Source organism: Carassius auratus, chromosome 18 (genome assembly GCF_003368295.1).
Source record: "Carassius auratus strain Wakin chromosome 18, ASM336829v1, whole genome shotgun sequence".
Lineage (NCBI taxonomy): Eukaryota > Metazoa > Chordata > Actinopteri > Cypriniformes > Cyprinidae > Carassius > Carassius auratus.
In genome coordinates, this window is record NC_039260.1 from 17,050,564 (window position 1) to 17,077,642 (window position 27,079).

The 27,079-nt window shown below is 38.0% G+C and overlaps 1 protein-coding gene across 2 annotated transcripts in view; it reads right to left on the reverse strand.

Annotated features, from left to right (window-relative positions):
• Positions 1–27,079, reverse strand: part of kiaa1549lb (KIAA1549-like b) — a 99,952-nt gene that overhangs the window by 47,590 nt on the left and 25,283 nt on the right. For both annotated transcript variants that reach the window (XM_026287805.1, XM_026287806.1), the window contains exons 2-5: positions 14,082–14,420; positions 7,013–7,489; positions 5,444–5,559; positions 3,040–3,259 (exon numbers count right to left, since the gene is read on the reverse strand). In XM_026287805.1, coding sequence (XP_026143590.1) covers positions 3,040–3,259; positions 5,444–5,559; positions 7,013–7,489; positions 14,082–14,420 — 1,152 coding nt within the window. The remainder of the gene's footprint in view (positions 1–3,039; positions 3,260–5,443; positions 5,560–7,012; positions 7,490–14,081; positions 14,421–27,079) is intronic.

The window sequence follows — 27,079 nt, forward strand, 5'->3', positions numbered from 1 at the left end:
AAAAAAACACCAGCGGGAATACTTGAAACATCAACTCATTTATGCTGACATCACCTTATTGTGTCAGTATCTGGGAAAAGACACAAAAAAAGGAGAAACATACACGCAACAAACTATCCCCGCAGCATTTAGACAGACATTTCCAACAGATTCAAACAGGGCAAAAGACATCACCACGGCGATTGGTAGGCTACATTTACGTTATAACCGCGGATATGAGACCTTACTATTTACCATTCATTCTATCATCACCATTATAGTTTACAGGGAATCCAAAGTGCACCCAAACACCAGACCTGTTGGTTATTGGAGGATCTTCTATTTCTGGTCTGTTAAATGCAGTAGACATTTTGCAACGAGCCTTCAGCGCGTGCTGAGTGAGCGGGCGCCGTAGGGGCCGTTCACATATCACGCCTAAAAACGCATGGAAAATGCTAGGCGCGTCTTTCTTCTCCTTTCCAAAGCGCTCGGGCAGAAGCGCCCCTGGGGCGTCTGCCTTTGCTAAGCAACAATGACCTGCTCTCTCCATGAAGACGCGGAAATTTCAGCAAAGGATAAATGGATTTGCAGCTCTAAAAATAGCTTGCTGTAGGCCAGCTCTGCTACTAAATTTATTTCAAAATTGCAATCCATATACAACTATGATCAGCTGTTCCTTCATCTTGGCTGAGCTTTCAACGTTGTTACGGGAAAGGATGAAGCTGATTGGTTAGTTCTTGTCACATGACCCGCGCTGCGCTTGCGGCATTCTGAAAAGTTTAGATGTTTTTGAGATGATTTTGCTGTATCTAAAACGTACCGAACCGTACCGAGCCGCACCGTGACATCAGTGTATCGTATCGAAATGAACCGTGAATTTTGTGAACCGTTACACCCCTAATATATATATATTGTCACGGGAGGAGCACAAGACAGACACAGTGGGCGTGGCGTCAGGCCTCGGAGAGGCTTTTATTAACAGAAATCATAAAACAAAGGGAATAAAAGTGGCCAAAGGGGGGGAAGTGTCCAAAATAACAGGGAATCTGGTGTCCTCGTCGTGCTGCGGGATTTGTGTAGGTCGGGCAGTGTTCATCAAGGAAGGGTCCAGGCAAGGGGCGGAGTCCGGCGGCCGCACGCGCTCCCCTCCTTGGTCCGGGGCGCGAGGGGCGGCGGCTTCTCCTAGCGGCCGCGTCTCTCTCGTTGGCCGCGGCGCTGGTAGGGGATGGACGGCCCGGCATCCTGGCCCGTCGGCCGTGTATACGGGTGCGGTTCCCATCCGGATCGCGGGTCCGGCAGCTCACGTCTTGGTGGCGCGGGAGTCCCTCAACGCACCCTTCCTGGACCCACGAGGACACCAGTGTGCATGCACGGGGAAGAGACCGGTCTCCTGAGGAGAGGCGCGTTGGGCTTTTAAACAGCGGCGGTAATGAGGCTCCACTTCCTTCAGGTGTGCCCCATCACACGCCGCCAGCCCTGACTCGTCCAGCGCCCCTCCTCTCACACACCCACTCCAGTCGGGAGCCTGGTGAAGGGCGGCGATTTAGGACGGGGTGCCGGTGACAATCAGGGAGGAGGCAGCTGACTCGTCACATTCCCCCTCCCAAGCGACATCCCCGTCCCCAGGGCGCCACCCACACGGGAGTGCTACCATCCTCAACCAGGCTCCAAACGGTCGGAGTGGGCGGGGCTTCCTCTCCGGGCGGTCCTCCCTCTCGCAGCGCACCAGAACAGGGACAGAGAAACCGGGTTTTAGTGACAGCCTCAACCAACCACAGGGTAAAATGACAATGGAAAAGTCACTTACCCCTTGTGTGGCTGGGAGGCTGTCCCCAGTTTTCCTCCGTCCCAGTCTGGGTTCTCACGAACGTTTGCAAGCGAGAGGGGGTGACGTCACCAGACGTTTCCCAACTGCGCTGTCTAGGCTCCGCCTGCCCGCATTCTCCACCAGTGTCACGGGAGGAGCACAAGACAGACACAGTGGGCGTGGCGTCAAGCCTCGGAGAGGCTTTTATTAACACAAATCATAAAACAAAGGGAATAAAAGTGGCCAAAGGGGGGGAAGTGTCCAAAATAACAGGGAATCTGGTGTCCTCGTCGTGCTGCGGGATTTGTGTAGGTCGGGCAGTGTTCATCAAGGAAGGGTCCAGGCAAGGGGCGGAGTCCGGCGGCCGCACGCGCTCCCCTCCTTGGTCCGGGGCGCGAGGGGCGGCGGCTTCTCCTAGCGGCCGCGTCTCTCTCGTTGGCCGCGGCGCTGGTAGGGGATGGACGGCCCGGCATCCTGGCCCGTCGGCCGTGTATACGGGTGCGGTTCCCATCCGGATCGCGGGTCCGGCAGCTCACGTCTTGGTGGCGCGGGAGTCCCTCCACGCACCCTTCCTGGACCCACGAGGACACCAGTGTGCATGCACGGGGAAGAGACCGGTCTCCTGAGGAGAGGCGCGTTGGGCTTTTAAACAGCGGCGGTAATGAGGCTCCACTTCCTTCAGGTGTGCCCCATCACACGCCGCCAGCCCTGACTCGTCCAGCGCCCCTCCTCTCACACACCCACTCCAGTCGGGAGCCTGGTGAAGGGCGGCGATTTAGGACGGGGTGCCGGTGACAATCAGGGAGGAGGCAGCTGACTCGTCACAATATATATGTGTGTGTGTGTGTGTGTTTGTGTGTGCACAAGTTTGAGACTTAAATAAATAAACCTATAAATACGAAGTTTGTGGGGAACATGGGATAATTTGCTAAATTTCAAGCCATACGATAGCTTTGAAGAACAGGCCAAAAATTTCTTATACACTAAAAGATGTCATCTCCACTGCAGCTCTCAGATCAAATGTGTCAGTATGATACACAACATTTAAGACACTTGAGAACAAGTTAAGCTAGATATAAATGACATTCAACCTGAGCCTTGTTTTCAAAAATAACTAGCAAAGGGAGAACTAGTATTTAGGGTGAATACTAGCCCAGTCTCTAAACAGTTTTGTAAGGAGAATGATTGCATTCTTAAATGGATATAGAAGAATGACATTAGTGTGGTGAAAGAGAATGAGCTGTGAGTCTGACCTGTCTTCAGCATCATTGAGATGGCAGGGCTGGGTCTCCAGGGGACTGCTGGGATGGGAATTGCCTGCACCAGTGGCACAAACTGCCGGATGTCTGCCATCAATCTCTCAATACCATAGACACTTAGAGCATCCACCACCACCGATGCAGTGTACACCATCTCTCCATGGGTCACATAGTAACCGACCGTCACATTGGGAACACTAGAGATACTCTCAATCTGAAGGTGGAAATATCAGAATCAGAATTAGCTTTATTCACCAGGTGTGAGCAAACACACCAGGAATTTGGTGTTTTTTTAATTTTTTTAATTTTATTTATTTATTTATTTTTAAGGTGCTCCTGGTACATACATGCATACATGCATACATACACATCTGACATGGGAACAAAATAAAAATACATTTAGCAAGACTTGGCAATAAATAATGTGTATGAATCTGGAACTAGACTGATTTATTTAGATTTGTGCATTTTTTTACTCTATATAGAACTGTATAAATAATAGAGATATACTGTACATATGTATTTACATAATACTTGAGAAAGGCAATAATTAAAGATGTAGAATGATTTATGGAAATGAATTACAGAACACAGATAATGATTCATATGTTAGCTGTACAAGCTGGAGATGGCATGGGGGAAAGACTGTTTTTATGTCTAGATGTTCTAGTGCACAGAGATCTGTAGCGTCTGCCTGAGGGAAGAATTTCAAACAAGTTGTGTCTGGGGTGAGAGGGGTCTTTGATGATGTTACCTGCCTGTTTCCTGAAGACTGGGCAGGTACGTCCACAGTCACAAAACTCTATTATTAAAACTCTATTATTATTATTAAATATTAAGTGGGTTTATTCTGCATTAGAACTGTTCGGGACTGACTGTGGAATGCATTCATTTTCTGGATCCTTGGAGTGAAAATTTTGCAGCTTAATATGATCTGATTACAGAGGAGCTGATGTATTACAAAATTATTATTATTATTATTAATAATAATAATATTTATTTATTTATTTTATTTTTTTCATTTTCCATCCAAATAAACACTTACATCAGCAAGTGCAATTAATTCCTTGTGAATTCACTTATGTGTTTTCAAGGAGAAGTTTAACTTTTCAAAAAAGGGTAGCTCAAATAAACATAAAGCAAATATCCTATTTTCTCTAGATAGATAGATTGGACATTGCCCTTTTTGGTGTGTACCACAGCCAAAATACATGGTGCCACCAGAAAGACAATACAATTTTGGTTGGAACATTCAGAGATTTTATCAGACCAAGATGCACTTGTTATTCCTCTAATATTGTTTTAGTCATAGTTTATTTTTCTTGCATAGTTTTTTACAACCTTCATTGTTAGAATAATTTCTCTATTTTTCAACTTACGTATGCATATGGGCAGATCTTTGGCTCTGCTGTAAATAGTTATAAATAAAAAAAATAAAAAAAATAAAAGATAAAAAGATACAATTCCCGGGGGTGGGAATAATTACTTTAATGTTATGTTCTTACATTAAAAAATGTGGCAATATGGCAAATCCAAACCCCTGTAGTTTTTTTCAATCAACAGTTTGATGAGCCACAAACTTTTCAGTTCTCCCTGGATTGATTCCAGCATGAGGACTTCATTGACATCAAAGCATTTATCTTGGGACAAACAGGCAGAAACAATCTCAGTAACTAAAAATCCTAAGATGTAACTGAGGGGTGACTAATAGCAGTATTCTGTTTCAATTTTCATACAATTTATTTTATTTTTTTTCTTCTCCTATAATAAGGTTTAACTCTGCCTTACCATGATTATGTGTTTGGTTTTGTTAGGTGTCATTATTTAGCAGAATAGCCAAGCTTCCCTTGGCATACTGTTTGCACTTAGGGACACATCTGAAGTAAACATATATTAAAATGAGAAAGAGAAGATGGAAAGCAATAGACACTAATAAATCAATAAAGCTGCTGAAAACAAGATATATAACATGGATGCTTAGCCCCTGCTGGTGAATCACACCATTATGTGTGCAAAACAAATCTTTTAACCAGGGATGGATATTCTTAATGATACCATTTGTGTGCAAAATGTATACAAGTAATAAATAAATATTTATATTATAGTATATGTTTTAAACCACGTGAAAAGTATTTATATTTTCTTGCACTTTCAGAGCAATCAGTCACATGCATTTCACAGCCAGGTGATTGGCTAAAACATTAACTTTGCATGTATAATAAAAAATAAGTATGGATTTGCTAATGTTAAGAGAAGGATGATTTAGAGGGTAAATCTCACTGTAGTTATATCAAGACCGCAAACATTGCTTAAAGCAAAATGTAATTTATGTTGGTGCATACTTGATGCAGAACAAACTGTAAATGATGACTGTGTTATAAATTCATGAAGTGCAAACCTTAGCCTGAACTGTGCTGTCGTTCAAGGCCTTCTTCAGAGCTTGAGTAAACCCTCGAGGGAGATTCTGCTTCAAAATACTGTCTAGACGACTCCTCCGTAACTGTATGGTCAACACTGTCATTGACAGAAAAAAAAAAATGCACTGAAGAATCTAAAGTTTATGTTCAAATAACACCATTTGATCAGGAAGAACCATTAAGAAAATGTGCCAAGGTAACCATTGTTTTTCAATATATATTTATATAAATATCATATATTTATAAGGCACTGAGGTGGAAAGGGTTAGGACTGGCAGATTACATGGGTATTGAGCCTTTGCAGAGAGGTTGATTGACAGACAATCTCATGTATCATAGCGCAAATTCCACCATTTTTTTTTTTTTTTTTCAGACAAACAAACCAGACAGGGGAATAGACTTGGGTGAACTTAAACTTGAAAACTGATATGTATTAACATCTTTGCAAAAGGAGTCAATTGAATTTGTTTCAGAATTGATGAACTTTACAAAGTTTTCGAACTGAAGCTGATTTAAGAATAATGACATAATTGTCTTTTTCTAAAAGAATCTAAAATTGTCTCATATTTGAATAATTTGATTCCGTTATTTTCCTAATTAGCTGCTTTTGAATAATCTGTATTATATAAAACATTAATTAAATAAAGGTGGCTTGACGAGCTAGATTTTGTCTGCAAGAGAAGAACCATTGCACACATCTCTTTCACAGACTGAAGTAAATGGTGTATTTTGGCAGAAACATTGGTTTCCAATTACATAGTAAATGTATGTAATATTAATTACTGTATGTAAGGCATTTCCATACACCTATTTGCATTGGTCATTGAAATTTGCAGTAGTGCTGTAGTCAGGAACAGTTCATCCAGGGCCCTGTTTACACCTGGTCGTAGGAAGTTTAAGAATCCTTTACCATTGTCTCCTTTTACACTCATAAATAAATTGCATGAGCTTATTTAGCAATATTAGATTTAAAGATCAGAAAAAGCCCATATCCACCAGCCCACAAAGAAATTGAAATAAATAGTGAAAAAAAAAAAAAAAAATTTAAAAAACAGATATAAACACAATTGTGTCTCCTCCATTTCTCATGACCTGATCAACCAAAATGCATCTTAATGTCAGGTGTCAGGGCCCAAGTCATGACCAGAAGAAGGTTAAGTTCAAGTCAAAACCTAGTCCACATGCTCCCAAATCCATCATGGAAATATGGTCTAGGACTCGAGATCAAGTCAATTATTGAGTAATGTAACACTGATTCAGTAGCACCTACATAAACTGTCATGATAACAAATAGCTTTCATCATTAATTAAATATGTACAGGAAGATTTATTCAGCATGAATGATGACAGCAGAGGCAGATGACAGTAAATGTTGTAGTACTTGAGTCCAAGACCATATTTTAATTGTCATTGTCTTGGGAACATGTGGACTTAATTAGGAATTAACCCATATCTAGTCTCAGTCTTGACTCAGACTTGAATGATTATAACACTGACTTAAAGTTCAACATTTTTTTTGTCATTTCATAAAGATCAATGAGCAATCGCACCTGTTTTTATCCACATCTTGTCAGTGATGTTACATCTTAGCATTGAGGCCTCAGTTACAGCAGCTCTTGGAGTTCCTAAAGTGCTTTTTGAAGGGTCCAACTTAGCACTCTGTGAGGTGGAGTCAGGCAGGATTCTAGATGTTGTCTTTGGAGATTGTGTAGTTGTAGTTCTTATAGTTGTCCTAGGTGTTTTGGAGTGTCGTTTAGCAGCAGATGATTGGGTAGTGCTAATCTGGTTTGTGGTTGTTGTAAAGGGGATGCTGGTTGTGGTAACAGTATTGCTGTAAAATATTGTAGGTTGAGATCCAATAGTTGTTGCAATGGCTGGTCGTTCTCGTTGTGTGTCCACAAATGTAGCTGAAGATCTATTAGGAGCAGCAGTGTTTTTCTGTTCAGGTGAAATCATTCTTCTAGCATCAGGGTCTGGAGCTCTGGATGTGACTGCAGGTGCCACCAGCTCAGATATCCACACAAACTCTGAAACAACAAAACACTTGAGATGAGAAAGGTGTAGAAAAGACTGTAGAAAATGTGATGACAAAGAGGGTGAAGTGATGATTATAATTATGATGATGCCAGTGATTGATCTGAATATAAACAACGTATCCACGTACATATGTTGGATACGATGGTTATCCTTACATATTCTTCCACTCGGTTATATTTTTCAGAAACATCATTTATCATGTCATCTCTTTGCAGAGGACACTCGACTTTATTTTCCTGTTAAAAACAATAACTGTTCTATGTCTAATCTGTTTGCATGTCTCCAGGACATTAAATGCTGGATGGACTCAACTTTTTTTACAGTTAAATAATGATAAAATGAAATAATGTTTTCTGGTCCAACAACGGTCTTCTGGCATTGTCAAGCAGCTTGGCCCCCATCATCAAATGTACACAACTGTGTTAGAATAGAAACCTTGGTGTTGACTTTGATCCTACGTTGTTTTTGGATAAGCAGATCAGTGCTGTGGTGAAAAGCAGTTTCTTTCAATTAAGATCAGTTGCTAGAATCAAGAAGATGCTTTCCATGAAGGACCTTCAAAACGGTAATTTGTGTGTTTATAACTTTAAGGTTGGATTACTGCAACTCACTGTATCTGGGTTATCCTAAATCATCTCTAGACCGATTGCAATTGGTGCAAAATGTGGGAGCCAGATTATTGGCTGGCACTAGAAAACGTGAGTACATTACCCAAGTACTCGCCTCCCTACACTGGCTCCCGATCAAGTTCTGTGTTGATTTTTAAGATTTTGCTCCTTGTTTTTAAAGCTCTCAACCCATTTTTAAGCCATTTTTTAATTCTGTTTGAGTGTGTAAACTTTTATTTGTCCCTTTGTTTATCTTGATTGAGTCTGTTTTATATACTGTGTAAATGTGCTTTATATATAAATAAACTAAACTAAACTATATTTTCTAGTAAACATGTAAAATACAAATATAATATAGAGGACATGTAGAGATTTTTAAGTTTCAAAATCTTTCCATACATAAAAGTTTTAACCCAATCTTACAGGAAATCATAACTATTATCTGAAACTGAGATTTTGTATGAATTTGTTTGTTATGAATTAAACATATCTCTCAAACATACTTGCCACTGGCAGATTGTACAAATTCACACAAATTAGCCACCAATTTAGCAACACAAAACTGGCTCTTTATTGAATTATTTTGTTCCAAATGCTGTAAATAAGTCCTTATTGCACATTTCAGCATAGATTCGGTAAAACGTGAGCAGCATCTGATTCGAGGTCACTTGATTATATCACAATAATCTTATAAACATATCAGTTATCAAATACATGTCTATCTCAGTATAAATGTGCAAGTAATCCCATTTTCAACTAAAATTTACTATTTATATATCATATACATCGATGCTATCGTGGAATCCTAGATACTGTCTATCTCTCTGCCATATACTGCAATGGGAGACATTGTGTAATTCTCTTTTCTGTGAGGTATGAGGGATTCAATCTGATCAAAGTGCCTAGTCACTGCATTGCCACTGGCATGGTGCCTTGTCACTGGAGTGAGCCATTTCCGATCAAGGTTTTGATATAAAAACAGTATAAATACATTGAGTGTTCAATGATCCTACAACTCTCTGTGGACCTGGCAGCCTGTCCATTTTTAGCCCTTGAAACGGGAGTCGTCTCTACAAGAAGATATCATCAACAAACTGACCAGGTTTGCCATTAGTCTTTTCTCTAAGTGCATTTCCAGGTAGCAATGTTTCGGTCATTAAATAAATAATTTACAGCTAATGCATCAAGAATGTGCTTCAGGTTGAGAATGCATGCTTCAGGTCGACTACCTGCAGAAATCAGGCAATTGCTTCAGAACATTGAAGAAGGGTGTGTCATAATGTAGCTTGACCTTGTATACAGCATTATAATGTAAATGTTGTATTTTAGATAAATAAATACTCTGAAAACTTTAAAATCTTTACTCAAATCAAGGAGTAGATGTATTTTAAGAGGGGTGTGGAATTCAAATCTTGTTCTATAACTAAATATCTCACACTGATGATGATTGACATGAAAACCAGTAAGGCTTGTGTAAAGTTTCTTTCACTTCTTTATATTCCACTCATTCTGTAAACAAAAGTTATTGCTATCATATTTGAATAGAGGAGGATTTTTGAATGAATACAACTTAATGTATAGTCTACTTTTCACATAAAGGAATCTAATCACACAAATCAGATTGACTGTTTACTGCACATTCTTGGTCTGACTGTGCATGATTCATCTTTTCACATTACTAAAAATTGAATAATCCCTGTAATTGTTGTAATTTGTAATTAATCATGTAATTATTCACTTTTATTTTGAACCCCTATTCTTCAACCACCTGATATCAATTTGTCACAATCCAATAAACAAATAAATGAATAAATAATAGAATAGAATAAAATGTAAAAACAAGTCTTACCCTACATAAGTTTTGGTTGACTATCACATTTAACTGGGAAATAAATTACATTATAGAAGTTCAATGGGTTTTAAAGTGATATGAAAATTATATCATTAATTACTCATGTTGTTGCAAAACAGTAAAACCTTCATTCATCTTCAGAACACAAATTACAATATTTTCGATGATATCCTAGAGCTCTTTACACTCATCATCACGTGCATGCGTTGTTTATTTCCATGAAGCGGAAGCAAGGGCATGTGTTGTGGTACTCTCTGCTGAAGTAATGAGGAGAAGAATTGATGAATAAAGTTATTATTTTTGTTTTCTTTACACACAAAAAGTATTCTCGTAGCTTCATAAAATTAAGGTTGAACCCCTGATGTCACACTGACTATTTTACAGATGTCATCGCTACGTTTCTGGACCTGGGAACATTTCAGTTCTGTTGCTCTTGGATTTCATCAAAAATATCTTAATTTGTGTTCTGTAGATGACAAAGGTCTTACGGTCTTAATTAACATTTTTGGGTGGACTATCCCTTTAAATCGCATTTCCCATTGCATAGAGCAGCTGTAAAGCAACAGTTTTTATCTCTACTATATAGAATATAGGGAATATAGAGAAGTCGTGGCCTAGTGGTTAGAGAGTTTGAGTCCTAACCCTCGGGTTGTGGGTTTGAGTCTCGGGCCCGCAATACCACGACTGCACTTGAGCAAGGCACCGAACCCCAAACTGCTCCCCGTGCGCCGCAGCATAATTGGCTGCCCACTGCTCCGGGTGTTTTCACGGTGTGTGTGTGTGTGTGTGTGCACTTTGGATGGGTTAAATGCAGAGCACGAATTCTGAGTATGGGTCACCATACTTGGGTGTATGTCATGTCACTTTTAAATTTACTTCAATCAATCCTCAACAACTCATCAAGAAGGTGGTAGCATTGCTGGTCCTTTTTCTTACCTAAAGTGTTAATAAACTGAGAAATCAAAATACCCTAAATCTTTTAACATATAAGAGGTCATTCTACTATATAAAACATCCTGCAAGTTTCAGAACATAAAACTTTCTTGTTAGTCTAAAATCAGCTTATATTGAAGCCAATCTGGTTATGGAATGCACTACTCTATGATGAAGGAGTGTGTCTAAAGCCCCTTTGCGTGCAAACATCGCTGACGGCCCCAGTTTATTATTGTTTCACTTTCACAGCACATTAAACATCACTGTCTTACTTCATCTGGACAAACTGTGCATCAATGGAAAGTTTAAAGACTCAAGCTTCGATATTTGACCAATATTTTGATAAAACATTGTTGCAGTGACAGATATTTAGTGATTTATGTCAGGAGTGCAAAATAATAAATCCGTATTATGCCACATTTTGAATAGAAATTCACAACTCACTCATATTCAGTCACGTCAAGAGCGGTTTATTTGTGTTCACATAGACTCCCTGAACAGCGTCAATAAGGATTTACAGACCAAAGATGCATATCTGCGGAGATATATGGATATATTTACTGATGTTTACTTCATATTTCTTCAGACAGAATCGTCATTTCTATTCATTTTCCACGGATTTACGCGATCAGATGATAAACAGCCTCTCCCAGCGATCTCTGTGTGCGTGCAGTAGTCACAGCTCGTGCGGTGTGTGACTCAGACTCTGATTGGGTCTTTCAAACATCAATCTTAGAGTTTCATATCTGGACACCGCCCCATCGTGTCACATGCTTCCTGCACACTTCCTGGTAGTATCTGGCCAAAACAACACTGAAACACCTCTGTACACACAAAATATCCGAATAATAAACCCGCGATTACGATAGTAAAGCTTGGTATGAGAATTTCTTGAGATCTGGGGCGTTTTTATAAAAAAAATCGAAAATGTACATCGGAAATGCTAACTTGTGCAGCGATGAAAAAGGCTACAAATAACATATTTTTACAACAGTAAACGACCAAATTCCACCCCTGATCGCTAAAGGAAGTTATTATAAACACTCGATCGGGGTTTAAAGTGAGTTTTGAGTAAAAGTGTACTAATAATTTCATAAATTGTCAGATGTAGCTTGATGCTAACGTTAGCACCAATGCTACTAATAGCAGGTGCTTTTCTTCTTCATAATGCATTTTTGTCTCAATAATTCACGTAAGGTCGTAAGAAAATGTTTTGTTGTATTTTTATAGTAAGACTTTTGATAAATAAGGGCTAAATGCAAAGAGAGACTGAAGTGAGATCGCTGCTTTGTTGCTTTGTAAAGCCTGAAAAACCACAATCAAGGCTAATAAAGGTGGAATAAAAACAAAAGAATAATGATAAAAGAATAATGCGGATAATGTGTCATACTTGGCGGAGGTGTGAAAGAACCGTTTGGTGAGAACAATACAATCATGATTCGGGCAGTTTTCAACAGTGAAACATACACAAAGAGCACAGGAAAGTTTACATGTGAGATCTTACAGAGATGACAAGGGCCATAAATCAATCTGATTAGCCTTCTCTAAAAACACACATGACATGGCCTTAGAAAATATTTCATAAAATTCACAGTTTTACAGATTCGATTATGAAATTTTTTATGAAGTCTTGGAAGACTTGTGGCCTTAGCTACACTGTGTTTTCAAACTCATTTCCTACATCAACATTTTTTTAAATACATTTAAAACATATGTTTTTAATATTTTTATTTTTGTTTTTATGTTTGAGCTTATATATCTCTATTATCATAACAGTCTGAGTGATTCTGATTCCTGAACAGTAAACTTTAAAGTGTCAGCTTTGTGAACAAAGGTTGATTATGTATCTAGTCAGAAAGAATCATGAGCAGAAACCTTTTTATTTTGGGTATGTAATTTCGGTCTCCATGCCAAAAAAGGGGGGTTACTAGTAAGGGGCTAAGCACCACCTCCACAGACGAAGATAAACGCCTGCTTCTACATCACTGCATGTTAAGCCCGGTCCAATGATTTGTACAAGTAGTATAAATAGCAAGAAATGTTTATGCTGAAACATTAAAAGTGCCTGTTGTCATTAAAAGACAACAAGACACTGTGCAGTGCCAAATTGTGGAAAAACAGTCTTTGTATTGCCTTCCTTCTGATCCCAGCATTAGGAAAGAGTGGATTAACTTTTATTTTTAATGAAGTTCCATTTTTCCATTGGGGGGGGGGGTGTACCTCAGAGTGTACTGAGTGTACCTCAGAGAACGGAAAAAAAAATAATAAGAAAAAGGCAGTTCATGAACCCTTTAAACCATGTTCAAATCTATTACCATGGCAACAAGAAACAAACAAACCAGCACTTCCCTATGTTTGATTTACTATAAATATTCTGAATAAGTCCATTAAATGGCTTGAATGTAAATATCAATTAATTTGGTACAGCTTTGCATTGTTCCATTTTACTTACATTCCTGTGTTCAGTGGGATCCAACAATGAGGCAATTGACTTACATCACTGTGTGTGGGGAAGTGTTGAGAGTAGCAAAGCTGTACAGTGGATGCCATTTTTGGGGATTCCTTTGTTAAACACTGGGGAATGTTTAGTGCTCTGGGCCTGTTGAATGGGTTCTAAGTAAACTGCTACAGCACAGAAAGAGCTCCTGAGATGAAGCAATAATGTGTGATTTGTGACATAGTGCCCAGTGGCTGTTCAAACAGCTTTGAAAAACCGAAGGTTTTAAAAAACATTGAAAAGCTGTTACATAAGCTTCAAAACAGTTTGCAGGACTGTTTCGAAGTTGTTAGTGCTTCATTGTGTTCTAAGAAAGGCAAAAATTATAAAATAGCCTGCTGAGCCTATTTAGTTTTGAAATGCTTTGAGGAGGGGTATTTGGACACGATTTTTGGACAATACCCATGATTCATGTGATGATGGAAATGATGGCCAATTTGATGTTGACAGCAGGGCTTGCATGCCTACTCATTTTAAGAAATTGTTTAAGGAATAATTTACCCATGATTGACTAGCTGTTGAACCCTTACAACCAGCTCAGGACCAGCTTAAACCATCTCATGACCAACTAAGGATCAGCTTAAACCATCTCAAACCAACTTTCAAAAGGGTAGTCTGTACAAACCCAAATGACATCTAAATTAACTGCAAGATATAGTAATAGCAGGTTATGTTGCATTCTGGGAACAAACCTGAGTTGTTGGATTGGTTGCTGACCAGCACAGACGATGGAAGAGTAAATGGCTCCACTCGTTCCAAAGATCCATTTGAAGGCCATTGATGTGTTTCATTGTCACGTGCAACAACTTTTGACGAGAGATTGGGAGGCTTTTGGGCTGTGCTGGCAAGTAATGTGAGTACAGAGGAAAATGCAGGTTGTTCCCTGCTACCCTTTGATGAGCCTGTGGGATCTGATTGGACTACAGAAGCTGGATTCCAGTCTGTCATATGGAAGCCGCCAAACAAATGGGTTGAGGAGGGTGATGTGGTTGCATCCAGAAATGATCCAGAAGCTTCATGATTCAAGTCATCTAAAAAGAAAGAAAGAGAATATTATAAACGTATCCCAGCGCAGTCCATTCTTTTCTATTTTTAGAATCACAGTTCGTTCATTTTGAGGAAAACTTTGCTACACTGTAATTTCAATCTGTTATTCAGAATTTGTTTCCTGGAGGAGATGGAGGCACTCAAAATTACAGCTCTCAACATTCTTTTGCCAATACTTTTTTCAACACTCAGTCATAATTTAAACAACTTTCTCAGCTATCATTAGTTTGGAACCACATTAAAATAATAATAATAATAATAATAATAATAATAATAATAATAATAAATTTAGTCAATCTATTTGGTATAATAAATATTCAGAGCAGTTATATTTTATAATGACACGTTGTATAATGAAAATATAATATGCATGTAAAATGTATTATTCAAAGCAACGTCTAATGTTTGGATCACTAGTAACCAAGTGACCAAACATATGCGTGTCACTATATAATAAATGCTTAAAGATGAATGACTGATATAAAATTCACATTTATATGCTGACTGAACAGAGACCCTTCAAATAATTTTGCTGGCACCCATCCACAATAACTTCTTTACCATTTTCTCCTGTCACTATGATTCATTCACAGGAATCTGCAAACTCTACATATTCAACACACTTGTGTAAAGTAGTTGTTTATAAATTCCTGACTCTAGCAAAATGAACTGCTTCACATACAGCATGCTGAATTGACAGGTTCCTCTGCATACAATTATGGCACAAATGACTGACAGAAATTCTGTAAAAATAAAGCAATGATTAGTTAATAAATACAATACCATCCAAATCCAGTGAGAGCTGTGATGCATAACGTCAGCAGTCCTTTATATGAGGGCTGGATGACTTAGACCAAAAATCATATGTCTGTAAATGTAAATGTATATGCTATACGATATAGTCATAGATCTTTGTATTTTCTATGAAATGGGTTAAATGTTGAGATCATCTGAACAGCCATTACAGTCTCCTGGCTCGCAGTGTCTTGGACACCAATATTTTAATGATTCAGAAAGACAAATCATGTTTTTTTTTTTTTTTTTAAATGCTTAATGTAAAGCAATTTCATGTTGGATGTGCACTTTTCCCTTATCAACATGTCCTCCAATACTTATATATATATGCATTTACCAAACCGGTGTCTCTGCTTATATATATAAATATTGTTTGAAAATATATCTGTAACCAAAATACCTGTTTATATACCTCTCAGCCTTATTTTGTATGTCGTTTAGTGGTACAGTGAAGATTTACACATAGAGAGGCTGTGTTTCTCCCTTCTGACAGTCCTATTCTTCTACTGAGAAAAACAATGAAAAATAAAAAATGGAGAAAGTGCTATACTGAAATAGTGAAAATACAGTTTATGTCTCTAACAGGCACACAAGCAAGATACATTAGATATCAACAACACATGAGATAGAACAAAACATTAGATATCAACAGATATTTATGATGATTTAAAAATGCATTTACCTGATAAATATTTACATATATTATATACTGCATGTGCATCAGAAAAAAAAGGGAAAGCACACTTATGTATTTGTTTAATTTATGTTTCATATTTTCTCACTCTAGACCTATTAATCCATTTAGAGATCATTCTGACTCCATACAAAGTGGCATGAAATTGTCTGGCTGCTTATTCCTGCTTGATCACCAGTTCACAGAGGGTTTCAGAAGATGAAAGGGTGTCAGTTAATCACTCTTATTAAACCTTGTCCTTTAATTACCCAACAATTAACTCCATTTAATTCTCAGAATTAACGCTGAGTGGTGCTGTGACAGAACCTTAAATAGATACAACGTTTCTATGAACAACAGTTAGTCAATAAATCAATAATCTGATTCTGCCATTCAACACTCAATATCATCATCACATTATTAATATAAATATTCAATAGACACATATATGTATATATTGAAACTGTTTCTGTGCCTAGATAGTATTGTGCATAGTTATAAGGTAGCATAATGTGACTCAAAAGGGGAAGAGAGTTTGACAGTAAAGACAGCATGATTATTGGGATGAACACATCTGGCATCAATCATGCTATTTCTGTGCTTAAATTACCATTAAGCAAACAACAGTCTCTTCTATAAGCCTACGAAAAAAAAAAATGGCTCATTTGCAACAAGTTAATGGCTGAACATTACTGAATGTCTAAAAAAAAATAACTAATGATGTCATAATAATAATGTCACTTTGACAGCACCTATTCACTGTAAATGATGCATTTGTGAGCAAGGCCTTAGTCTACAATACACTAATACATTTTGTATTTGTACATTTTGGCCTTCTGTCCACACTGAGATGGTGTTTTTGTCAAAGAAAAACTAAGCTTTTTGAAAAATATTTCCAAAGTGTAATAATACAATCCTTTTCGCATTGTAGTGTGGACTGTGAAAATGAAGGCTTTTGAAAACAATGACACGTTTAGTCATCTGACACATATAGTACCAATAATTGTGTACAGTATAACGGTATTTTGCCTGTTATGTCAAACAGGGCCGTCGCTAGTGGGGTGAAAGGTGGTGACGATTATAGGGGCCCACGGCTGAGGTGGGGCCCCCAAAGATCTCAACCGACTGGCTGAGGCCAGCCTAAAAATATGCTCAGTACAGTTGACAGGCCACTGCTGCGAATCGTCACGAAAGCATATCTTTTTCACGTGTTTTTAAGCCTTACCACTTGTCGATTTAAAGCTGGTTACTCGCGCGCTGTGTTCCGTGCGCATGCAGAGAGAGAGCCGCGTCTCATATGGCGTTATTTTTGTGCTACAATCCTGAGTGAGTAATTGTACGTTTTGAGCACAGAGAATTATGTTTTGCAAGCACATTACATTATATTTTGAACAGAAATTAACAATCGCAAAAACAAAATTCGCTTGAGCAAAGAAAAAACGATTCCGTGTTCAATAAATGCATTTGCTTGTTTTCTATTATCTATATTAACGTGCAGTAATAACCCTCTCACGCAATTTACTCAGGTGCTCTCTCACAAACATATTCTCTGCGCTCCTGTCACGTCCCCCTCTCTCTCTCTCAACCTTTTAATACTGTTCGCGCTCAACTCTTGACACACGCTCGCTCAATTAAATCTCCATTAAAATCGCTAGTAGAACCAAAGCCCATCATTTCCTATTTAGAATTCAATAACGATAAATGGAAAAATGGCTCGTTTATTCATTTTTCCATTTAGCTGAAACGCTGCTTTCATCTGATTGGTCGAATCGCTCCGCCTTCAGCTCGGTCTTTTCATTCTTTCGGCAGGGCAGAATAAGAGTCAGTGCGACACTAATGTCTGAAACCACCACTCACTGTTAATTAGAATAATATTTGAAACAAATGTGGCTGGGCACATAATTCATGCTGCTGAGGCCTGCAAGTGACCCCTTTAAATTATTTCTAGGTTATAATATTGTATGAAGATTGTCCCACTGTTAATACAGTGCAAATAGTTCTGTCTCTTTGGATAAAAGTGAAGTGGAAATCAAAATCAATAATAGACTGAACAGTTCCATGATAATATGGCTGTAACATTTATTACTTTCGTCTTTTAAGTCTAAAGGCACTAGGTATGTGTGTGTGGCATTAATAACCAATTGTGAAAATTAGTATAGTTAAATTTATGAAATAAATTAGTAATATTAGTTTAATTACATACTAAATTGAATGATGTTTCTCTTCTTAGTAGGTACAGGACACTATAATACATTCATGTAAGTGAATAAAGCAAAATTAAGCGAGCTGTGACATATTATACCCAAAGAATCTTCATACAGTGAACTACTAGTGAAATTGATCAAACTTGTATATCTATCTATCTATCTATCTATCTATCTATCTATCTATCTATCTATCTATCTATCTATCTATCTATCTATCTATCTATCTATATAAAACTGGGACCAAAAATTATTCAGCACCTTATAAAGCACCATGTATTGCTAAGGTTTTTTTGTTTTCTCTCTGAATTGCTAATGCAACCTTTTCACACCACAGTCTGAACAAAATTAAGCATTGCTTGGTATTGCTAGTTGTGTAAATATTGTCATAATAACAGTTTTTGACGTTTTGGTTGATTGTAATCCATTACATACATTTCTATCAAAGTTATGGCATTATCAAGATTATTTTTTTCTGACACAGTTTAACTCTAAGTTCTTGTCATATTTTATAAACATTTTACAAGCGATAGCAAATAAACTGTAATAATGTGAGAAATGTTGAAGGTGTCTCAATAAATTTTGGTTTGATTGTATATAACATTTTTACAATGAAAACTATCCAGTGCTATTTTAGATTTAATTACTTGGTTTCTGTACCTTGACACCTACAAACTTGAAAAAAACTAAAACACTGTGTAAATAGAAGAAATAAATAAAAATGAACGAACATAAAAATTAAACAATTTCAAACAGGGCCCACTGATACAACCTTCACTGGGGCCCCACTGACCCCAGCTATGGCCATGATGTCAAAGTCGTTTTAGGCACGTCGTGCCACTCGGCAACATCTTGGCAACGCCTCCGGGCAGATATTTCAGACTAACAAGACCAGGCTCCTATCTAAATTAATGGGCATAGAGTCTGAACTGCATTTTCAGTGGTCAAAGGGACATAAAAACTACACACTACATAGAAACAGCAGAAAAATATGATTAAAAATCGCTGAACATTTTTGATGACTTCGCCCCAAAATAAGGTTTAAAATGCCTTTTTCCCCACAGGTTATACTTTTACTACGCATTTGCAAGGGTTCCTCAACTGTGCGCATGCGTCAGTGGAACCAGATGATAGGCTTAAATCTTTCACGGCTTGACTGTTATAAGCAGATGATTGGCTTTCCAGCGGGAGGGGCTACACATGTGCATACAACCGCCATCTTTACCGTTACGTGTTTTCCTTATATAGTTGTATTGAGGATTGAGGAAGTGGCATGTCTCTTATAAATTGTCTCTGGTTATGTGCACTATTGCTACAGATGTGTCACTTCATACACTCTTCATATCACAGTCCTGTAAAGATAACAGAAAATTTGCTTGTGAGTGCAGCTTGCAGAAAAATACAGAGCCCCACGCATGACATGCAAGAAAAAAATAAATATATTGTGCGCACGATTTACTAATTCCTTCCCTCAGTGTACTCAAACGTGCACACTATTACTATTGCGTTCCCTCGATTTGCTAAATCGTGCGCATGATTTAGCAAATTGTGGGAACGAATTAGTAAATCTTGCGCAAAATTTAGCCTACTATTTTTTCCTGCAAGTCATGTACGAGGCTCTGTATAAAAACATGAGGGCAGTTGCGTTTTACATCAGACATACATTTGTGAGTGAGTGCAACCTGGATGAGTTATTTTCCTAAAAAATTATCCTGTCAGAAGAATTGCATGAAAACTGTTCCATCTGTTTTGTCTCCATGAAATTTTTTTAAGCTTTACACATGTGCAGTTGAGCAAATTGAACGTTTTCTGATGTTTCAGTGTAAATGACAAACTTTTGGAAAATACTTGAAAACACATATTACCAAGTGTGGATGGAGTGTGTTTTAAAATGAAAACACATATTACCAAGTGTGGATGGAGTGTGTTTTAAAATGAAAATGCATTTTTCAAATGTATTCGGATGAATGTAGATGCAGCACAATTGATATAATGCTAAATTGCTCCAGATCTGTTCTAAAGAAGAAAAAACTTATCTTCATATTGGATGGCCAAGAGAATTCATTTTTGATGAACTATTCCTTTTAAAGGAGATGTTATAGTGGAATATCTTTCCAGGTTTCTATCTGCTTTCTGTGTATCTCTCTAGAGGACACCTGTAGGTGCTAAAAGACCAGACTAGAGAGCTTGGGCTGGCGGTTATGCAATCAGCCCAAAAGGTTCTATTGTTTGTTACATAGGGGGAGAAACAGTGAAGGTCATAGTGTCCTTCTGTCCCATACTTCACACACCATTAGCTGACACAATTCTCCATTTCCCTGTGGGGTGTATGTTCTTTTTTCGCTTCAGTTTATAACACCCTACACTCGCTAACGAAAAATAAATTCTTAAAAGTTTCAGTTTCTGGAAAGGATAAAATACACAGGAGAGAATCATGACAAATGAGATATTTTTAATAGCTCAGCAGATTTCTTCTGGACAACAATGAACTCAATGTCAGTTCTGTATTACTGCAGCAAATTGCCACTTTCCTCAGCAAGCATAAATGACTAAACACTGCTAACCCTATTAATAACATGTTATTCATCATCGCAATTTTTCCATGTTTGTTTGTCACACCAGTAAATAAAAGAAAGTCCTGCCCACCACAGTATAAATATAAGTCTTATATCATGTTCACCACTTCAAACAGTGCCTATAAAATCAAAGTGCTGATATTGCATGCTTACCTTTTTGGAGTCAAAAACAGTATTTGATACATCACAATTGTGAAATACATAAATAAATTCAAAGTGGATAGCAAAATCTCTGCTATTTAATACATGTTCAAGGTATGAATGTACTGTCATACCAATCTGTCAGGAATATGGACCAGCTTCATTGTGTTTTCTCCCCATGACCCTGTTTCTCCCTCATTTGATTATGTTCATTTGGTTCAGGTGTGTCTTGCCTATTCCCCTCATTTAACCCTGTATTTATAATGTTGTCTGTCGTTCCTCTGTATGATGCACTCCCAGCACTGGGAGTCGTGATTTGGTATGTGTGGGTAGCACACACCAGCCCTGAGAGCCCAGGGGCTCAGAAATGCCCACCTATCCTCCTGCTCCGGCCTAATCTGCAGAGTAAAATGATAACAAGGAAGTTTTACTTTAAAGTAAAGTATAGTAAAGTTACCTTAAAGGTGTAAGTTTATAGTCTGGTGGTGACTAAACACTAGTTTAAGTAGCATAAACAATAGTTCAGCTGCTTGCAGATTCTAGTAACTAGTAATGTTTTTGCCAACAGTGTAGCGCAAATATCACTGCAATTTGCGGCAAATAACCACACAGTCTAATTATTTTACTTATCTATATCTTTTAACTCATTTTTTTAGTCTTGAGCAGGACTGTATGACATTAAACTAGGCAGTATTAGTAGTCAGTAGACTACCAGAAAACTATGGCTCTGAATAATTAATATCATGGCTAATAACATAATAATGCAACCACTTCTCAAGTTGCAGTTTCAAAGTAGCTTGTGAAGGAGACAATGAATAGAGGTCCACCTTATTTCACCAAGGTTCACCCACTTGGAGAATTCTGGCCTTGTCATTGAAATATATCTGAGAACTCTATTAAGTAATAAAACAGCAACCTCTGAGCAATAAATCTTTATTTCAGTAAATCTGTTTTCCACCGTCAAGCCTTTCTATCTCACACATAATCCCTTCCATATTACTTTAGGGAGGGCAAGCTTGCTGGCTTGAAAAAGAACTAATGAACGAGAAGGATTTCTCCCATATATCATCATCTTCATTTACTAAGAAACCATGCAAGCATTGAGACCCTGTAGTTTAGTCTTTCAATAACAGATCACACACACTCATAAACTCCATAACCCCAAATCTCTACAATGGGAAAACAGGAGGCAGTAGACTGATAGCTAACTCAGTCAGCAGATAAGTAAAAGCTATGCTCAGCTGTTATTAAAAATAAAGCTATAAGAGACTAAACTGTATATATGGGTCCTGTATCCTTTGATCTCCATGTTTTAAATCACTCTTTCACGAGTCAAGGCTCACAAGACAAGAGAGCATGCTGAACTTTAACTTTTTAAAAATGGATCTGTCTGAAAAGGCCCCCACTGAGTCTTGGTGACTAGTGATCATTAAAAGAATCTGACATATCCATACCGGAGTCATTTAAACCAGTGGAATGACTTGCTGACTCTACGGTATTCAGGCTTAAAGCTTTATGCGGTTCTATACAAGCTAGGGTCAACAAATAATAATAATGGGGGCTTGAGGCAAAAATGTTCCCAAAATTCAAGATATGAGGCTAACTATAAAAGTTGACTAATGGTTGAAAATCTGAGCTGGTACCTTTTTGGTAATTTTTTTTTTTTTTTTTTTTTTTTTGTCAGCTAAATATTAAATGAATAATTATCACTATGGAAATCAATACAAAGATCAGAGTAATGAACAAAAAGTCTTTTGCAAGAGTTTTCTCTTTTTGAAGAAGGTTGGGGAATGTTTAGGCTATCTTTGCTAATATATCAAAGTAAAGAAATTCAGCTATTTTGGTAGTGTCTGGTACAACTGAGTAAATGATGACAAAATAATTTTGGGGGGTGAATTATCCCTTTTAAATTTAGGGGTTTGTTCATATTACTATCACTAATGTGCACAATAATAGTAGTGCATTACTCAAATTACTCTGAGGGTTAGACAACTGGATCAGAAAGCAAAGTACAGATTAGTGGTGGAAACTAGCTCAACCTTGAACCCAGCAGAGAGACTCTCCCATGAAGGGACTGCACATCAGCAGAGTAGAATCTGTGCCACAGTACACTGACCTAAATAAAATAAAATAAAATTCTATCAGAACTTTAGCCTACTTTGGTACCTTGCTGAGTGAGAGAACTGGCCTGAAGCAGCCAGATATCCTGTGAGAATGTTAGACCTATATCTTTGACCACTGCACTGAATCCCAACACATATCTGTTATATCTGAGGGGGAATTCAGGGGTGCTGGGTTGCTTTTCCCCCATCATGAAGGTGACAGTTACGTTAAGTAACAACCAGTTACAGTTACTCATAATTACACTACATTAGCTACATTTTCTTTATATAACCAGACTGCATTTTTTTTTTATAGATTTACATGATTACATACAGATTACCTATTAGTACTATTACTACTTAAGAATCATGTGTGTACTTTCTGACCCTATATTCAGTCTATTTTTACTATCAAATCGTTATAGTGGCCATTGTCAGTTTGCTCTTGCTCTGTTGCTTCATGAAGTGTAATAAAATATAGGCTATAATCTATTAATATCAGAGACTCTTTGCTAGCACATGCAGCTCCGAAGGTATTTCGAGTACAGTGTGTAGGAGGAGAAAAGGTGAGAATGCCAAATTGTTCTAAAATACTGAGAGAGTGAGTATTTTCATTTTGAATGTAGGTGTCTCTTACACAATGCATGAACCTTTTCTAACCCTGTATAGTTTAAAGTGCTGCGCATATACAGTAGTGCAATATATATACAATAGTACTGTACAGGGTAACACTTTAGAATAAGGTTCCATTAGTTAATGTTAATGTATTAATTAACAAACAATGAACAATACATTTATTACTGTATTTATTAATCTTTTTTAAAGTTAGTAGTTAAAATGTAAAATTAAAAACATTTTAAAGTTTACATGATGTGCATTGTTGTAATACATGTGAATAGCAGTGAAAACAAAACAGCCTTGACTAATAGGCTAGTTTTTTTTTGTTGACTTGGTTCACGCTAAATTTAAGTCATTGTGTGCCATTTATAACAAGTACCATAAAACCCTGTATCTAAAAGCATGCACTGATTGCATATTTCAGTAACAAATATAATGCAATCAAATCATAGATCTTCTTGACATCCCTCTCTCTTATAAATGCATTCGTTTGCATAGTGATAGAGGTTCAACCAACCAGTCTAACAAAGATTGAGACTCTACAAGCCAAACCCATTTAATAAATAACGAGCATTGGCAAAGCATGACAAGCACAGAGGAAGAAAGCAAGACGAGCGACCATCTGCATCTCTCACACCCAAACACTAACGCCTCCGTTGTGTACCACCAGCACAGCTCTTCATTTCATGGATAAGAATTTCAACAGGAAAGGCAGAGATGGGCTACATTTAATCTAATCCCATGAAGTTTATCTGCCTGCCCATGAAAAGCAATTAAACTTGCAGTTCTTCACAAAGGACACAAAGGTAATTTCCCAACTGCTAAATTACTTCATTTGAGCAGTAGAGAAAAAAAGGTACATGCAGAAATATATCCTACAGTTCACTGAAAATAAAACCAAGCATGTCAAACATGCTGTAATCTGTTCAAATTGTCACAGATAATCCCATTTTAGTACATTCTCCACATGAATGTTCTGAACAGATGCTGGTGGTAATCCAATGAGAATGTGCTTGCCTTCTCCAAAGCTACCCAAGTACAGATGTTGTATGTATACTGTGTATTAACTCTCAACATCCTTTAGACAAGATACCTTTGCAGTCCATTCAATTTCGATGTACACCATGCACTTCAGCTACTCCCAATAACAAGACAATTGGAACAGTAAAAGAAAATTCCTTTTGATGAGATGCTATAGAGTCTGTACAGCATGGGATTGTATGATTGTCTGGAGCAACTGACTGCATATTTTCTTTGTAGAAAAGGCACAGTGTAATGGAGACTTTGCAAAGAAAGTTTAGTCGAATCAGAAAGAAGCCAATTGTATTGAATCTGACAGCAGCTACATCACAAACTGTAAGCAAATCTCATGCTTTTCTGTGAATGTTTTTGTTATTTTAATGGATAATGTGTAATTCTTTTTCCTACGCCATGACGTTAACCAAACATATTCTGATATTCTGCTAACATTATAAGTGGCCCTCAAAGAACATTAAATTAATTGAAAAATTATGTCATTTAAAATAAAATATTTATTTTCCACTAACAAGGTAGTTGCTAAATTCAAATTTCTGTCATGAAACTATAGATGGCGCTGGTTGTTCTAACTCACTCTGATATAATCACATCATTATTTACATCGTGCAGCTGACTGGTTCTTTTCCAACACATTCTCACTCCCAACTCATCACATATTGACACTTGGTCAGGACCCTTTGGCATAATTTTTTGACACACAGGGTACCCTTTTAGCATATTTCTTTTTCTGCGTACAGGGTCCTACATTGCTTCAAATAAGAAACCCTTGGCATCAGTATGCCAACACGAAAGGCATTGTGAATTTTATTGTCATGATTAAATTATATATTGGGTAATAATATTGCTATCATTGCATATTGTCAGACTCTGGTCCATGTTTTGTGTGTGTTTAGAATAGCCCATGGAGGGCTTTGATCCCGATTATAGCCCACAGAGCCCAGCAAGGGCTCCTGATCCCACTCAGGAAGGGCTCCATATCTCCCGTCAAGTCCAGGGAAGGCTCCAAATCCCCAGTTAATTTTTTTTTTTTTGGGGGGGGGGGTAGCTCTGCTATGGCCTCCTGAAATGCCTGCACCACCATGGGCTCCTGTGTTCCCTATTCCTCCATGGCACCCAGAGCTGCCAGATCCACATTGACACCTGCTCTGGAGGCCTCTCATCTGGTAACCCTACTCCTAGAGGCCTGCAGAGCGCCAACCCCCCCTCCACCTTTGGATGTTGTACAGCACGGGATGCGCCTTCTGGGAGAGGGCAGTAATATTGAACTCTGAATCATGTTTTGTTTGTGTTTTGCGCCTCTTGTAACTCCATTGACCTTATACGGTCCTTCCTGATGCGGCCCTTGTTGTGTGAATTGTTTCCAGCCGTGTTTATTAATTTGTTCCCAGGTGTTTCCCATTGGTGTCTGTATATTTATAGTGTGTTCTGTCTCCAGTTCTTCGTCAGCTATTAAATGTCATTCTGTTCTCCTGATGTCTCCCGTCTTGTGATCCCCAGCGTGCCGTTAATAAAACCCCTGTGATTTACTTTATTCCTTGTCTCTGTGCTCCTTCGTTCCTGTGTTCCTAGTGTGTGAGTCGTGATACATATATGTTGGGGTGGGATTTTTAAAAGTAAAAAGTAAACAGTTTTATTTATATTACACCATTTACACATTTATGAGCACCTAACCCAACCCCTGCCCCTAAAGCTACTATTTGTCAATAAAACACAAGATATAACAGGCAGATACAAATACAGTGATAATTTATTTAAAAAGTAATTAATATTCCAAGTCTTCTGAGGCAAAATAACTGATTTGTGACAGTAATAGATGTGATTACCATCTCCATCCACCTTAAAGCTCATCCTGTGTGCTGCAGTTTGTGTGCAAATTTAAACAACAACAAAAAAATGCTGCCATAAGAAGCCTTTCATCAGCCTTGGTTGTGAAATTCTTGGCTCTTATGTGTCTTGTGATGATTGCTTCATGCTATGGCAGTATCTTTTTGAATAAGACGTGAATGCGTTAATGGAGCGGCATCATTTTCAGTGATTAAATCAAATGACGAGTTGGGGGTGAGAACGTGTTGTCTTTCCACATCAGCAGTGAATGAACTTGCTGCTCAGCATTCAAACACTTGGCTAATGCTTGCTGTAGCAGTTGCAGCGCACTTCAGAAACCCTCCACCTTTCACAGCTCCACCTTTATAGATGATATAGGGTGATTTTGTGAGTTATATATGTAATATGTGCATCAGCAGTATTTTTTACATGATCACAGCAGAATGTCTGTAGATGTACTGCCAGTAGTAAGTCTCGGTACTTGCTCTGCAGCAGCAACAGCCACGCAGCAAATCTATTCCGCCAATACCAAACACATTAACATTGCCATGTATATTACAACACTAATCTTTCAGAGAGTTGTCATGACAAAAATATTAACCTGGACATAGATGGAGATATAGATGTTCTATGTTACTGCTTCTGTCAGTTTATATCCATTAAGTGAGAGGG